Here is a 14,068-nt window from a genome sequence, read left to right as displayed (position 1 = left end):
GGGAGAATCATTCGACTTGGGTGATCATGAGATTTAGCCTGGATAAGAAAGGAGGTGAAGGTGATGGTTCAGAAGAAGCTGATGGCTTGAGTTTAAAAAGCACGTTTAGAATGAGAGAAAGAACTTGAGAAAAAGGCCTTGACAATGGCTCCCTCATTCAGAAAAAGTCCTTGGAGTATTTGCAATGGTCATGATTTGGGTATCCAGAAATAAGCATTGATTGAAAACACAATAGTGAAGAGATATCCAATTGAATGCACATTTATTGAGATCCCATTATGCAGAACAAACACTTCAGGAAGTAAAGGTTAAACGTTTCCCCTCCAGGAATGACATGTATAATGATTCTCCTTGTTTGCACCTTCATTCTTCATGATGCCAACCAGATCCACATACATGACACGTAGAGCTGAATGTTCTAGTTTTAGTATTTTCTTTTCACTTGACCTAGAAAACATCCCACCACAAAGATGTTTAGATTAAAGCTAGGTGTCAGGATAAAAAACAAAGAAATGAGCAACAAAACAGACAGGATCAGTTGGAGTGGGTTAGAGCCAGAAAGCTCCATTCAGCAGGCAAGGATGGCTTGAAATCCTAGCATTTTGTGCTTTTTTAGATTATAATGGGAGGACTTCTCAAAAACCCAGGGTGAAGAATTCTTTTTAAAAATCTTTTACCCAGATTCACGTACTGTTTTTTTTTTTTTTAAATTTTAACTTTTCATTTTGTATTGGGGTATAGCCAATTAAAAATGTGATAGTTTCCAGAGAACAGTGAAGAGACTCAGCCACACACATACATGTATCCATTCTCCCCCAAATTCTCCTCACAGGATGAAGAATTCTTTTTTTGGAAAAAAGTGTGGATATAGTATCCCACTCTAGAATTTCAGCCCCTGGGATGTTGGTTTTTTTGTCCATAAAGAAAGGCTAGACTTTGCCTTGAAGGCAGCTACTGTGTTGGTATTGTTGCATTTTGTATGTTCCCTGCTTACCATGCTGTTGGACATATTATAGAACTCAATAAATATTCTCTTTGTCCCCTACAAGTTGTAGCTTGGTTTAGAAGTTTCAGGCTCCACAGAGGAACAAATATCTCTCCCTACAGCTGCCCACGAAGATAGGAGTTCCTGACTCAGTTATTACAGGAAGTCCAAAGCTATGCCTTCCCTCCTGGTATTTATTGTTCATTTGCAGAATTTCTTGTCCTAGAGCATGGCTTTTCGCATAAGCAGTATTCCCTGGTTATAACACCGACCTTCCAATGTTATCAAGTTTGTGGGGAGCAGAGCTAGAAAGTTAACCCAAGATCAAATTTGTCCATAAAGGACAAAGGTTTTGTTAGCTTTTTACTCATACTCTGTGCATAAAAAAGGAAAAACTTCAGAAATTCTTCTAATTAAAGCAATTGTATTCCTTAAATATATCATAAATATATAATATATAAATATATCATGTATTCTTTCCTTTTTAAAGATACACTCATTCAATTTCCACATAGTTAAGCAATAATAATAATAATAATAACAATGTTTCCTTATTCACTGTGGGAAACTAGTAGTTGGAGTGCTGGCAGCTTTGGGAATTCTTTTGGGTTATCTGGGAAACATTTCAAAGGTCACAGCCAGTGGTTAGCACCTATAACAATTTTACTCTTATTGAGAATATTAAGCTTAATATTTTTTCTTATGACTAGATTGGCTCTATTCTCTGTAAGCTTAATATTTATAAAAATTTTTTCCAAAAAGAAATTTTCTGATCATTTGACATGCCTGCCCTAACACTTTTTTCTGGTTCCATTTTCTTCTTGGTCCTTTTGGAAAGATTTAGAATGAATTCCCCTTCCCTTCCTCCAAGAAGGAATTTGGAGGTCACTGTTTCTTCAGTGACCTCGATATTTCCACTGCTGAAGAAAATTCCATATTTTCTCAAGAAATGTAGAAACAGTGTTTCAGAAATTTCTCAATTTTGGTTAGCTTAAAAGTAACACATTCTAAGGCTTTTTGGTTAGCAGATGTGGTAGGCATGTACATGGAAGACATAAAGCCAAATGAGATTGGCAGAATTTTTATGGATTAGAATCTTTGGAGCCTGTCTAGTGACATACCTTCTTACAAGTATGTCTTCTCATTTCTATAAGAGATCAGTTAGGGGACAACTGTGGAGAGAAGTCTCAGGTAGTACTTGGAGTGCATTCCTTGATGCCATCGATCCTGAGTTAGCTCAATGGAAGAACAAACAAAACCAACCTAGAGAGGTTCTCTTTCTAACAGGACCATTTCCTCTCCCAGGAAGGTCCCATTATTAGATGCACTCCTCCTCTATAATTATGTAGAACATCTGGGGTGGGCTTCCTCTTCTGGATCCCTTTCTGTAGTATCCACTACCTCCATGGGGCTCAAGCCCACCTCTCTTTGAAACAGCTGTATTTTGGGGGACGATGACCACTCTGCTATGTCTGTGATTGTAAGTCTCCCCCTAAAGGAGTCTACTTTAGATGGTAGTGGTGCTGGTGATATGTTTTACCCATACTTAAAAAAAAATTAATTTCTATTGGACTATAGTTCATTTACAATGTTGTGTTTATTTCTCCTGTTCAGCAAAATGCATCAGTTATACATATATCCACTTAAAAAAAATTTGGCCACACCACACGGCATGCAGGATCTTAGCTCTCTGACCAGGGATTGAATCTGTGGCCCCTGCATTGGAAACGTGGAGTCTTACCCACTGGACCACCAGGGAAGTCCCTGTATCCACTGTTTTAGATTCTATTCCCATAAATCATTACAGAGTATTGAGTAGAGTTCCTTGTACTATACAGCAGGTTCTTATTAGTTATCTATTTTATTTATTTTTTAAAAAGCTTTTAATTTTATATTGGGGCTTCCCAGGTAGCTCAGTGGTAAAGAAGTCACTCGCCAAGCAGGAGACACGGGTTCAATCCTTAGGTTGGGAAGATCAACTGGAGAAGGAAAGGGCAACCCACTCCAGTATTCTTGCTTGGGAAATCCCATGGATAGGGGAGCCTGGAAGTCTAGAGTTCAAGGGATCACAAAGAGTTGGACATGACTTAGCCCCTAAACCACCACCACTACCATAGTTGACTGGCAATGTTGTGTTAGATTCAGGTGTACAACAAAGTGATTCAGTTATATATATGAATGTATCTATTCTTTTTCAAATCATTTTCCCATTTAGGTTATTATATAACATTGATCAGAGTTCCCTGTGGTATAATAAGTAGATCCTTATTAGTTATCCGTTTTAAATATAGCAGTGTGTACATGTCAATCTCAAATTCCCTAACTATCCCATACTTGGAATGATGAGAATATATATTAATACAACAGCCAGATTAGGCACTATTAGTGAGCAAGAAAGAAACAGTGAGAAACAATATGATGGGAATGAGGAATGCAAACCAAGTCATCAGGAAAAGGACTCCTCCCCACACTCGGCGTGAAAGGGAGCTTGTCCTAAGACAAGGGAAGGGATGTTTGGCAAGTCAAGGCGTGGCACGTTAGAATAAATCGCAAGTCTTACCTCACTGGGTTTTGAGTCAGGACCAAACCTGCTGGAAAGTGTGTAAGCCTCCGACTCAGATTTAGATTTGATGATCTCGCCAAACCACTTTTGGACCTGGAACATCGAAGAAAATACCAGGATTATTTTTGTTAACGTTGGAGAAGAGAAAAGTCAGTGAGGTAGGAAGAGGATGGGAACATTATGAAAAACCTTCTCCTACAAAATGTGGTATATGCATACAATGGAATGTAATTTAGCCTTAAAAAGGAATAAAATTCTGAAACAGGCTACAACATGGATAAACCTTGGAGACATTACACTGAGTGAAATAAACGTGTTAAAAAAACTGTTAGTCACTCAGTTGTGTCTGACTCTTTGAGACCGCGTGGACTGCAGCTCGCCAGGCTCCTCTGTCCACGGGATTTTCCAGGCAAGAATACTGGAGTAGGTAGCCATTTTCTTCCCCAGGGAATCTTCCCAACTCACAGGTTGAACCCGGGTCTTCTGCACTGAAGGCAGATTCCTTAACATTTGAACCATCAGGAAATATATAAGCCAGAAACCAAAGAACAACTACTGTATGATTCCACAAATTAACTGGGACAGAAAGTAGAGTAGTGGTTACCAGGAGCTTGGCAGGGGAGAATACAGCATTATTGTTTAAGGGACACGGGGTTTCAGTTTGGGATGATCAAAAAGTTCTAGAATGGATGGTGGTGATTGTTGCATGACAATGTCAAAGTACCTAATGCTACTGATCCGTACAATTAACAAGGTTAAAATGACAAATTTTGTTATGTATAATTTACCACAATAATTTTTTTCACATTACAGGATACACATTTGTCACAGAAAATTAACAAAACGTGCATATCCAAAGGAATAAGATAGAAGAAAACTGAGGAAGAAAATTCCTCAGTCTAGCTCTGAGGGCTTCCCAGATGGCGTTAGTGGTAAAGAATCTACCTGCCGACGCAGGAGACAGTAGAGTCAGGGGTTTGATTCCTGGACTGGGACGATCCCCTGGAGTAGGAAATGGCAACCTGCTCTAGGATTCTTGCCTGGAAAATCCTATGGACAGAAGAGCCTGGTAGACTACTGTCCATAGGGTCCCAAGGAGTCAGACAGAACTGAACAACTGAACATGGACACGAACACAAACACCCAGAGGAGCTTCCCAGGTGGCTGAGTGGTAAAGAATCCACTTGTCAATGCAGGTTTGATACCTGGGTTGGGAGATCTGCTGGAGGAGTAAATAGCAACCCACTCCAGTATTCTTGGTGGGATAATCCCACGGACAGAGAAACTTGGTGGGCTACTGTCCATGGGGTTGCAAAGAGTCAGACACATCTGAATAACTGAGCATACAGGTACGCCCAAGAAACACCAGTAGATCCTTGCAAAAGTGAGACAGAAAAAGAAAGACAGCTAATAAAAGATGTATAATCCTTCATTCTGTGTTTCCACTGTGGACAGCTGGGGTTCAGTGTCACTGGGGGTTCTGGAGAGAGCATAGAACATATTTCAGGGTTATTCACCTCAGAGACAAGGGAGCTGGGGCATCCATCTACTAGCACCCATCAGTCATTGGTTGAGGCTGCTTTCAAGGGTCACTGTTCTCTGAAAATACCAGCTTGCCCTGCGCATGAACCAGGCATGTCTTGTGGGCAGTAAGAAGCCCACTGGCACAAAGTCACAGGTGTTTATAATAAACAACTGTGGGCATGTAGAGTAGAGTGCCAAAGGGCTCTGAGAGGGCCATCAGCAGCATCTGCTGGGCTTCCCTGGTGGTACAGTGGATGGGACTCCACCTGCCCACACAGGGGACATCAGTTCAGTTCCTGGTCTGGGAAGATCCCACGTGCCACAGAGCGACTGAGCCCACGTGCTGCAACTACTGAAGCCCGAGCACACTAGAGACTGTGCTCCACAATGAGAGATGCCACCGCGATGAGGAGCTCCTCCAGTGTAGAGCAGGCCCAGCTCTCTGCAACTAGAGAAAGCCTGCACACACGCACACACACGCACACACGCACACACACACACACACACACACACACACAAAGTGGTGAAGACCCAATGCAGCCAAAAATAAATAGACTTAAAAAAATGAATAGACAGAACTAATTCATATATACATAAAGAAAGAGGCCACTGTTTACCTGCTGGCTGAGGAGGCAGTACACCAGGAAGATGAAGACGCCCTGCAGGCTGTTGATGATGGTGAAGAGGTAGGCCATGACGCGGGCAGCCGGTCCCACCTGCAGGAGTCCCAGAAACCACGTGCATCCCAAGATGAAGAGCTGAGCTGCGGCTTTGAGTGTCAGCATCCTGGGTAGGAATAATCGATAATGTAAAAAAACCTGATAATGATCGTGACCATTCCTACAGCATAGTTGTTAATGGTGAGCACTCTGGAGCTAGAATACCTGTGTTTTAAATCCAAGCCAGCACTAACTTTGTGACCTTGGGCAAGTTACTTTCTGGCTTTCTTTCTACCCCTCTCACCTTTTTTTTGGCCATATCATGCAGCTTGGGAGATCTTAGTTCTCTGACCAAGGGTCAAAGCTGGGCCATAGCAGTGAAAGCTATGAGTCCTAACCCCTGCACTGCCAGGGAATTTTCCTACTTTCCTGTAACTCAGTTCCCTAATATTTGTAATAGTCCTATTTCATAGGGTTGCTGCAAATATTGAGACTTAACATATGGGAAATATTTAGGACAGTACGTAGAACAAAATTGTGCATGCAAAGTTGCTTCAGTTGTGTCCGACTGTTTGTAACCCCATGGACTGCAGCCCATCAGGCTCCTCTGTCCATGGGATTCTCTAGGCAAGAATATTGGAGTGGGCTACCATTTCCTATTCCAGGGGATCTTCCTGACACAGGGATCGAATCCGCATCACCTGTGTCTCCTGCATTGGCAGGTGGGTTCTTTACCACTAGTGCCACCTGAGAAGCCCCAAATTAGTACCATACACATGCAGAGCATTCTAAAACTATAAAGTTCTTTGTCTCATTCTGTCTATATCACTTACAGATAGGGGAGGTCTTGTAATTTGTTATTCAAACAGGAAGGCTTTTGAGATCAAAAGGGGTGCAATTCAGGGGAACTATATTCATTATCTTGTAATAATCTATAATAGAAAATAATCTGAAAAAGAATATATATATATGTGTGTGTAACCAAATCACTTTGTGGTACACATGAAACTAACAGAATGTTTTAAATTAACTATGCTTCAATAAAAAAGGGATGTTATTAATAAACATAATGCATCAGCAAACATAAACTGGGACCATTCCAGGAAAACTGTAAGGTCACCTTATTTATATATCTATATATCTCTAATTTTAAAATATAATATGTAACTGAGAAAAGCTAGTTGAGGAAAAATTTGTGTAGTGTGATTGCTATTGTATGTATGCCTGTCTGTCCTATAGGAAATGCACAGAAAAAGGCCTGGGAAAATATCAGACACATCATATCATACAGTTTCTTATCTCTGGATTTCCTGGTTGGTAAAGTAGTAGGAAAATTGGGAGCAAGTGGCTGTCATTTTTAATCTTATATATTTTGAAAACTTTTGACAAATAATAAAAAAAGTAACCAATGTGCTATTTTTGTGATTACAATGAAAACCTCAGCAAACTACAAGTTCAAATTGGTGCACACTATTTACAATAGCCAGGACATGGAAGCAACCTGTTGACGGATGAATAGATAAAGAATTTGTGGTACATGCATAACAAAGGTACAATGAAATATTACTCAGCAAGAAAAAAGAACAAATGAGAGTCAGCTGAACTGAAGCGGATGAACCTAGAGCCTGTTATACAGAGTGAAGTGAGTCAGAAAGGGAAAAACAAATATTGTATATTAACGCATACATATAGACTCTAGAAAAATGGTGCTGATGAACCTATTTGCTGGGCAAGAATAGAGACAGAAACATAGAGAACAGATTTGTGGACACAGCAGGGGAAGGAGAAGGTGGGACAAATGAGAGAGTAGCATTGAAACATACATATTACCATGTGTAACATATTACACATCTGTTAACGGGAAGCTGTTGTATAGCGCAGGGAGCTCAGCTCAATGTGATGACCTAGAGGGGTGGGATGGGGGGATTGACGGAAGTTCAAGAGGGAGGGGATATATGTATACTCATGGCTGATTCTTATTGTTGTACAGAAGAAAGCAACACAACACTGTAGAGCAATTGTCTCCACTTAAAAATAAATTAAAAAACGATGGATGCTGCAAAATAAAAAAAAATACTCATAGTCCCCAGTTTTTTTAGGACTTCCCTGGTGGCTCAGATGGTAAAGCATCTGTCTACAATGTGGGAGACCTGGGTTCGATCCCAGTTTTTTAAAACAGTATTATATAAAATATATTTTAACCTAAATCCTTCCTGTACTATTGCCTCTTGTGTTTTGCAGCAGGTAAGTTCCTCCTCTTCTTTTTATTTTTTTTTATTAAAAAATTTTTTTTTGTAGTTCTTTATATTTTAATAAGACCACTGAAGTGGGTTCAACCCTGGGTCTCCTGCATTGCAGCTCCTCTTCTTTTTAGAGTTAGATCTCTTTCCTTTCTGAGATTCATCAAGGACACATGCCTACTCAGTTAGAAACTACACTTCCCAGCCTCCTTTGCAGCTAGGTGTCATCACATGACCAAAGTCTAACCAATGGGATATGAGTAAATATGGAACTTGCAAATTCCGCATTACTTCCTTCCCATGGATGGGATACAACATCCTATGGGCTGGTGGGGCAACAAAATAGAGCTTGAGTCCTGGATCACTCTGTGGAGCTCTGTTCTGTGGTGTGAGAATGAAATAAACTTCTATCTCACTTTCTTTTTTAGAGTCCCAGCAATTGAATACAGCTTCTCATTGTGGCAGTGGAAGGCGGCAGTGACCTTGCTAGTTCCTAGAGGCTGACTGTGCATATATGTCTCTGTGGATATGTAGGGGGGACCAGGAAGAGGTGAGTAGAAGAAAAAAGGGTTAGAAAATACCATTTTACTTAGAAAATACCATAACTTACTTTATGTTCCGGATGGTAGACACTTCACTGTTGAGAGAGGAAAGTTTTCTTTTCAAAATCCAAAAAACCATGAGAAAAAATACAAAATTCACCTGCAAGAGTGACACAGACCATGGAGAATACAAGTTAAAATGTATTGTGTCTATTCAGTTTATGGTAACATACTGTAGAGCACAATGTGGTTTTCTACATGGGAAGGAAACCCAAAATGGAAGGGACATATATATATATATATATATATATATATATGTATATGGCTGATTCATTTTGCTGGCAGTAGAAGTTAACAAAACATTGTAAAGCAACTATACTGAAAAAAAATGGAAAAGCCATTAAACAAAATGTCATGTCTGCTGTAAATTGCACACAACCCCTACCGCCCTGCACGTGGGTTTGAATTGGTAGCAGGTGGAAAAATCAAACTACATAATTGAGAAACTGTGTGTCCCTTGTTCTATCCTGCACCCAGCATGTCTGGTGCTTCTGCTTAGGTCAGGAACGCTGGAGCCACGTATTCACTCACACAGATAATGGCACAGACAGGTCCAAGGAAAGCCCAGATGAATTTCTGGTCCAGGTGAAGCCAGCATCTGGGAACAATGGGAAAAGGGACACGAAGGGAGATCAAAGAAAGCACATGAAATGGACATGAAATGACATCTTTTTCTAACAGAGAACTTTTCCAATGTTTCTTGAAAATGTCAGCTGATGACAATGCAGGCTTTGATTGTTCGCTGCTTCCATGTGTTACTGGTACATGAAACAGTTTACAAGCACAGACCTGTTGAATTTTCATACCAGTATTTCGAGGGTGGGAACCATGGAGATGACTATTATCCCCATTTCACTAACGAGGGCACTGAGACTTAGGGGGTGTTCCAGGTGGCCCAGTGGTAAAGAATTGGCCTGCAGTGCAGTAGCCATGGATTTGATCCCTGGGTTGGGAAGATACCCTGAAGGAGGAAATGACAACCCACTCCAACATTGTTGCTTGGGAAATCCCATGGACAGAGGAGACTTGGCAGGCTACAGTTCATGGGATCACAGAGTTGGACATGACTTAGCAACTGAGCATGAGACTTGAGGACTTGAGGTCACAAATTATGGGAAGGATAAAGCTGGGACCTAACTGCAAAATTTCCTCCTTCCAGAATTTCCACATCATCTTTCCCTGCCTCACTGGCAAAGAAGTTAGAGCCCTTACACTCAAAGGGAAAGTAGAGTGCATTTGTTGTGTTTATCCGAATCATTGCCAATAACACTGCCCTCAAATCTGTCCATGGCACAGGGTGAGAGTCAATCATACCGATCACGTGTTCCATAAAGATGAGGCCTGGAGGCTGCAGAAATGGCCACGATCACAGCCGGGACTCCATAGCCCACTGGGAACATAAGCCACTTTATGAGCTTGTTGACACTGGAGTAGTTGACCACTGCCAGGTTGCGTGCAGTGAGGAAGAGGTGCAGACCCTCCAGCAGCATCCAGGTGAAGGAGGCCAGGTAGAGATAGTGTAAGGCACCTGCGATGATGGCACACAGCACCTGCGAGGAGGAGGAAGGTGTCACCAGGAGGGACTGTCAGGGTGGAGCACAGCCCCGGGACCTCTCCTTTATACTGGCATTGAGTTCAGAAGCACTGCTATTAGATCATGGTTGTTGAAAGTAAATGTGGTTGATAATGCCAGCACTGCTCACCTCACCATGCATCCTCGATCTAGGACCCTAGGCTATTTTATTGAGGGGACCGAGGCAGCATGGCCCCATGAATTCAGCACACCCTGAGGCAGGCACATTCTGGGACAGTATAAGTACCTTGTTCTCAGTTCTGTCGATGGCTGTCAGGAAGAGCAGGTGGGCCAGGAAGAGGCAGAGTGAGAGCTGCAGGTGGAGCGAGGTGCTGGTGTTCTGGATGGCTTTGCACAGCAGGAAGGTGAGGGCCGCCAGGAGGAGGCACAGCAGAGAGAGGCTCAGCCCCACGTAGGTGATCATAGTCAGTGCGGGATCCTCCTCCTGGGACCCAGCAGAGAGGAGACCACAGTCACGCTTTCCTGCCCTGGGATTTTATTCTCCCACCCCTTGGAATGTGGCATCCCCACATAGGCAGACCACCTGCATCTCTGCAATGAGGGGAGGGGTGCAGACTTCCCGTGTGCTGTCAGCCAGCCTATGTCATCAATAAGTCCTGTGAATCCACCTTTAGGATATGTGTCAATCTGAGCTTTTCCCACCAACTCTGCAGCTGCCATCCAAAGCCTGACCACCATCATCTCTCTGCTGGGCTACTTCTGCTGCACCACTGACCATTCTTGATTCAGGGGCCAGAGATACTTTCTAATAACATAAATCTGTAGCATCCCTGATGCACATCCTCTGTTGTCTCTCCATTGCAATCTTTTTTAAAATTTTTTCCATTGCAATTTGAATGAAATCTAAACTCCTGACTGGCATTTGTGGTCTGACACTTTTCTTCTGCTTCCTTCTCTCCAAACCTGAGTTTTCCCACTTTCCTCTCGTTCATTCTATTCTTTCTAGAACCCCCTGGGTTTGTGTGCTCTGTCTCATGGATTTGCCTATTCCAAATATTTATTTTTAAAGCTTATATTTGGCTGTGCTGGGTTTTCACTGCTGCTTGTGGGGTTTGTCTAGTTGTGGCGGGTGGGGGCGACTCTCTTGTTGCTGGGTGAGGGCTTCATACTGTGGTGGCTTCCCTTGTTGCAGAGCACGGGCTCTAGGGCGAGTCGGCTTTAGTACTTGTGGCACGTGGGCTCAGTAGTTGCAGCACGTAGGCTCCAGAGCACAGGCTCATTTGTTGTGGTGCACAAGCTCAGTTGCTCCTCAGCATGTGGGATCCTCCCAGACCAGGGATCAAACCCTGTATAAGAGTGTCTTATGCCCAATGGTGTCCCTTGTATAAGGCAGATCCTTAACCACTGACCACCAGGGAAGGCCAGATTTGCCTATCCTAGACATTTCATGTAAGTGGAATCCTACAGTATATGGTCCTTTGTGTCTAACGTCTTTCACTCAGCGTGATATTTTTGAGATTCATCCACATTGTAACACTGCTGACTTAATATTCAGATTTCAGCTTGAATAGCTCATTCTCCTATAATCACTCTATCCAAAGCAGTACGCTTTTCCTATCACTCCAGACTTGGTCTGTTAAACTTTTCTTTATAGCAGTTATGGCCACCCAGTAGTATAATAGTGTGAGTCGCTCAGTTGTGTCTGACTCTTTGCAATCCTGTGGACTGTAGCCTGCCAGGCTCCTCTGTCCATAGGATTTTCCAGGGAAGGATTGGAGTGGATTGCCATTTCCTCCTCTAGGGGATCTTCCCAACCCAGGGATTGAACCCACGTCTGTTACATCTTCTGCACTGGCAGGCAGGTTCTTTACCACTAGGGCCACCTAGCAGGGCCTCCAAAGGGGTTAGCTGGAGGAATTCAACAGTTACATCCTACCTGGCCACGCAAGGCCATGAGAACAGCGAAACTGGACAAGTGAGTGGAGCTGCATATCGTGTGAGTCTCGTTCACTTGTGTCAGAGCACAGCCATCCTTGGACCAGCGGCCGCCCTCCTTTGTGCCTTTCCAGTAGACGCAGAAGTTCTCGACCCCGGGCTTCACCTGAAAATACAACAGGCTCATCATGTCATTCCTTGGGAGGGACAACTCTGAGTGTCAGCCTTGGCTGGTGACACCATGGGTTAAGAAGGATCAGGTGACTTCTATTTTAAGTGAAGAGGATGACCACCAGTATACCTGCCCCCAGAGTTCCAGTTCTACTGGGATTCCACATAACAGAAAACAAGCTGATCTCTCTCTCTGGGAGTCAGAACTTTACAAGATGTTACTGGTTTCAGGACTTTGTCCTCCACCATGGGAGTCAGATAGAAAAAGAGTATAAGACCCACCTAAAGTTTTCTTCCAAGTACTCTCTAAGTGAAATTTCCCTGATTTCTACATCAATTCTGCCTTGACCTCTTACAGCGCAATAATTGCTCTTGTGATGACAGGGCTAGCATAGGGAAGAGACATCACCAGGAGAGAGAAGAGAGTCAGCCTTCAGTTTCTCTCTCCCTCTTTTTTTTGTTTTCTGGTCTCAAGGATGTCGAGAGCATCATTTGATTGGGCCAAGGAGATGAGTTGGATGCTCTCCTATTTGGGGGCTATATCTCCTTTGATAATCCACTGGACCATCCCTAGATATCTCACTCCATTCCTGCTGTCCCGTGCCCTACATCAAAAATTTCATACCTAGATTTCATGCATCAGATGGAGAAAATCTATGTTTCTTCATCTTCCCTCACTTCATTCTTGTTTTCTTAAAATGTAAAAAATATTAATTTTTCTAGTTTTATTGAGATTTGGTATATAGCATTGTGTAAGTTTAAGGTATACAATGTAATGATTGATATATATATCTATTGCAAAATGGTTATTGCAATAAGGTAGTTAATGTCCATCACTTCACATAATTACAATTTGCATTTTGTGGTGAGAACTTTTAAAAGCTACTCTCTCAGCAACTTTCAAATATACAATACAGTATTGTTAAACTGGAGTCATCATTCTCTCCATCACATCCCCAGAACTCATTTCATCCAAAACTGGAAGCTTGTAACCTTTGATCATGGTTACCTGTTTTCCCCACCTGTCATCCCTGGCAACCACCAATCTGTCCTTTGTTTCTGTGAGCTTGGTTTTCTCAGATTTCACGTATAGATGAGATCATTTGGTATTTGTCTTTCTCTGTCTGACTTACACCACTTGGCCATAGTGCCCTCAAGGTTCATCTATGTTGTGAAACAATGGCAGCATTTCTTTCAACTCTTACTTTCTAAACAGAGTTGGAAACCTGCCTTTAAGAGTTTGGGCAGAGAATGCGAGAAGGCAATGGATTATATAAAAATTTTCCTTCTAATTGAATTATGCAGTCTTAGTAATTAATTCCACATGTCTATGCAAGAATAAATACTATGTCTCAATTCAGATTTCACAGATGTAGGAGGTACCTACAACTAAAATAATTCCATGTACTAAAATGACGCTGCCGAAGAGAAATATCATGTAAATCACTTATGTCTTAACAATTTGAAATTTTCTACCACATTAAAAAAGGAAAAGAAACAGATCAAATCAATTTTAGGAACCTATTTTATTTAGCTCTCTATATTCAAAATAGGGCTTCCCAGGTGTCACCAGTGATAAAGAACCTGCCTGCCAAGGCAGGAGGCAAACGAGAAGCAGATTCGATGCCTGGGTCGGGAAGATCCCCTGGAGGGCATGGCAACCCGCTCCAGTATTCTTGTCTGGAGAGTCCCATCGACAGAGGAGCTTGGAGGGCTATAGTCCATAGTGTCACAAACAGTGAGACATGACTGAAGTGACTTAGCATGCATGCATGCATATTCAAAATGATGTCATTTAATGTGTCAATATAAATCAATATATATAATCACTATAAAATTATTGAGATGCTTAACA

The 14,068-nt window shown here is 42.1% G+C and overlaps 1 protein-coding gene across 1 annotated transcript in view; it reads right to left on the bottom strand.

Moving 5' to 3' along the window:
* Window positions 246-14,068, bottom strand: part of ADGRE3 (adhesion G protein-coupled receptor E3) — a 62,416-nt gene continuing 48,593 nt past the window's right edge. Inside the window, exons 9-16 of the mRNA XM_018051172.1 lie at window positions 12,044-12,208; window positions 10,394-10,591; window positions 9,888-10,123; window positions 9,105-9,171; window positions 8,582-8,673; window positions 5,690-5,858; window positions 3,546-3,641; window positions 246-447 (exon numbers count right to left, since the gene is read on the bottom strand). Of these exons, the coding sequence (XP_017906661.1) occupies window positions 439-447; window positions 3,546-3,641; window positions 5,690-5,858; window positions 8,582-8,673; window positions 9,105-9,171; window positions 9,888-10,123; window positions 10,394-10,591; window positions 12,044-12,208 (1,032 nt within the window). The 3' untranslated portion in view covers window positions 246-438. The remainder of the gene's footprint in view (window positions 448-3,545; window positions 3,642-5,689; window positions 5,859-8,581; window positions 8,674-9,104; window positions 9,172-9,887; window positions 10,124-10,393; window positions 10,592-12,043; window positions 12,209-14,068) is intronic.

This window comes from Capra hircus, chromosome 7 (assembly GCF_001704415.2).
Source record: "Capra hircus breed San Clemente chromosome 7, ASM170441v1, whole genome shotgun sequence".
NCBI classification, from domain to species: domain Eukaryota; kingdom Metazoa; phylum Chordata; class Mammalia; order Artiodactyla; family Bovidae; genus Capra; species Capra hircus.
Note: the sequence above shows the minus strand (reverse complement) of the source record. Positions and strands in the feature narration are given on the sequence as shown.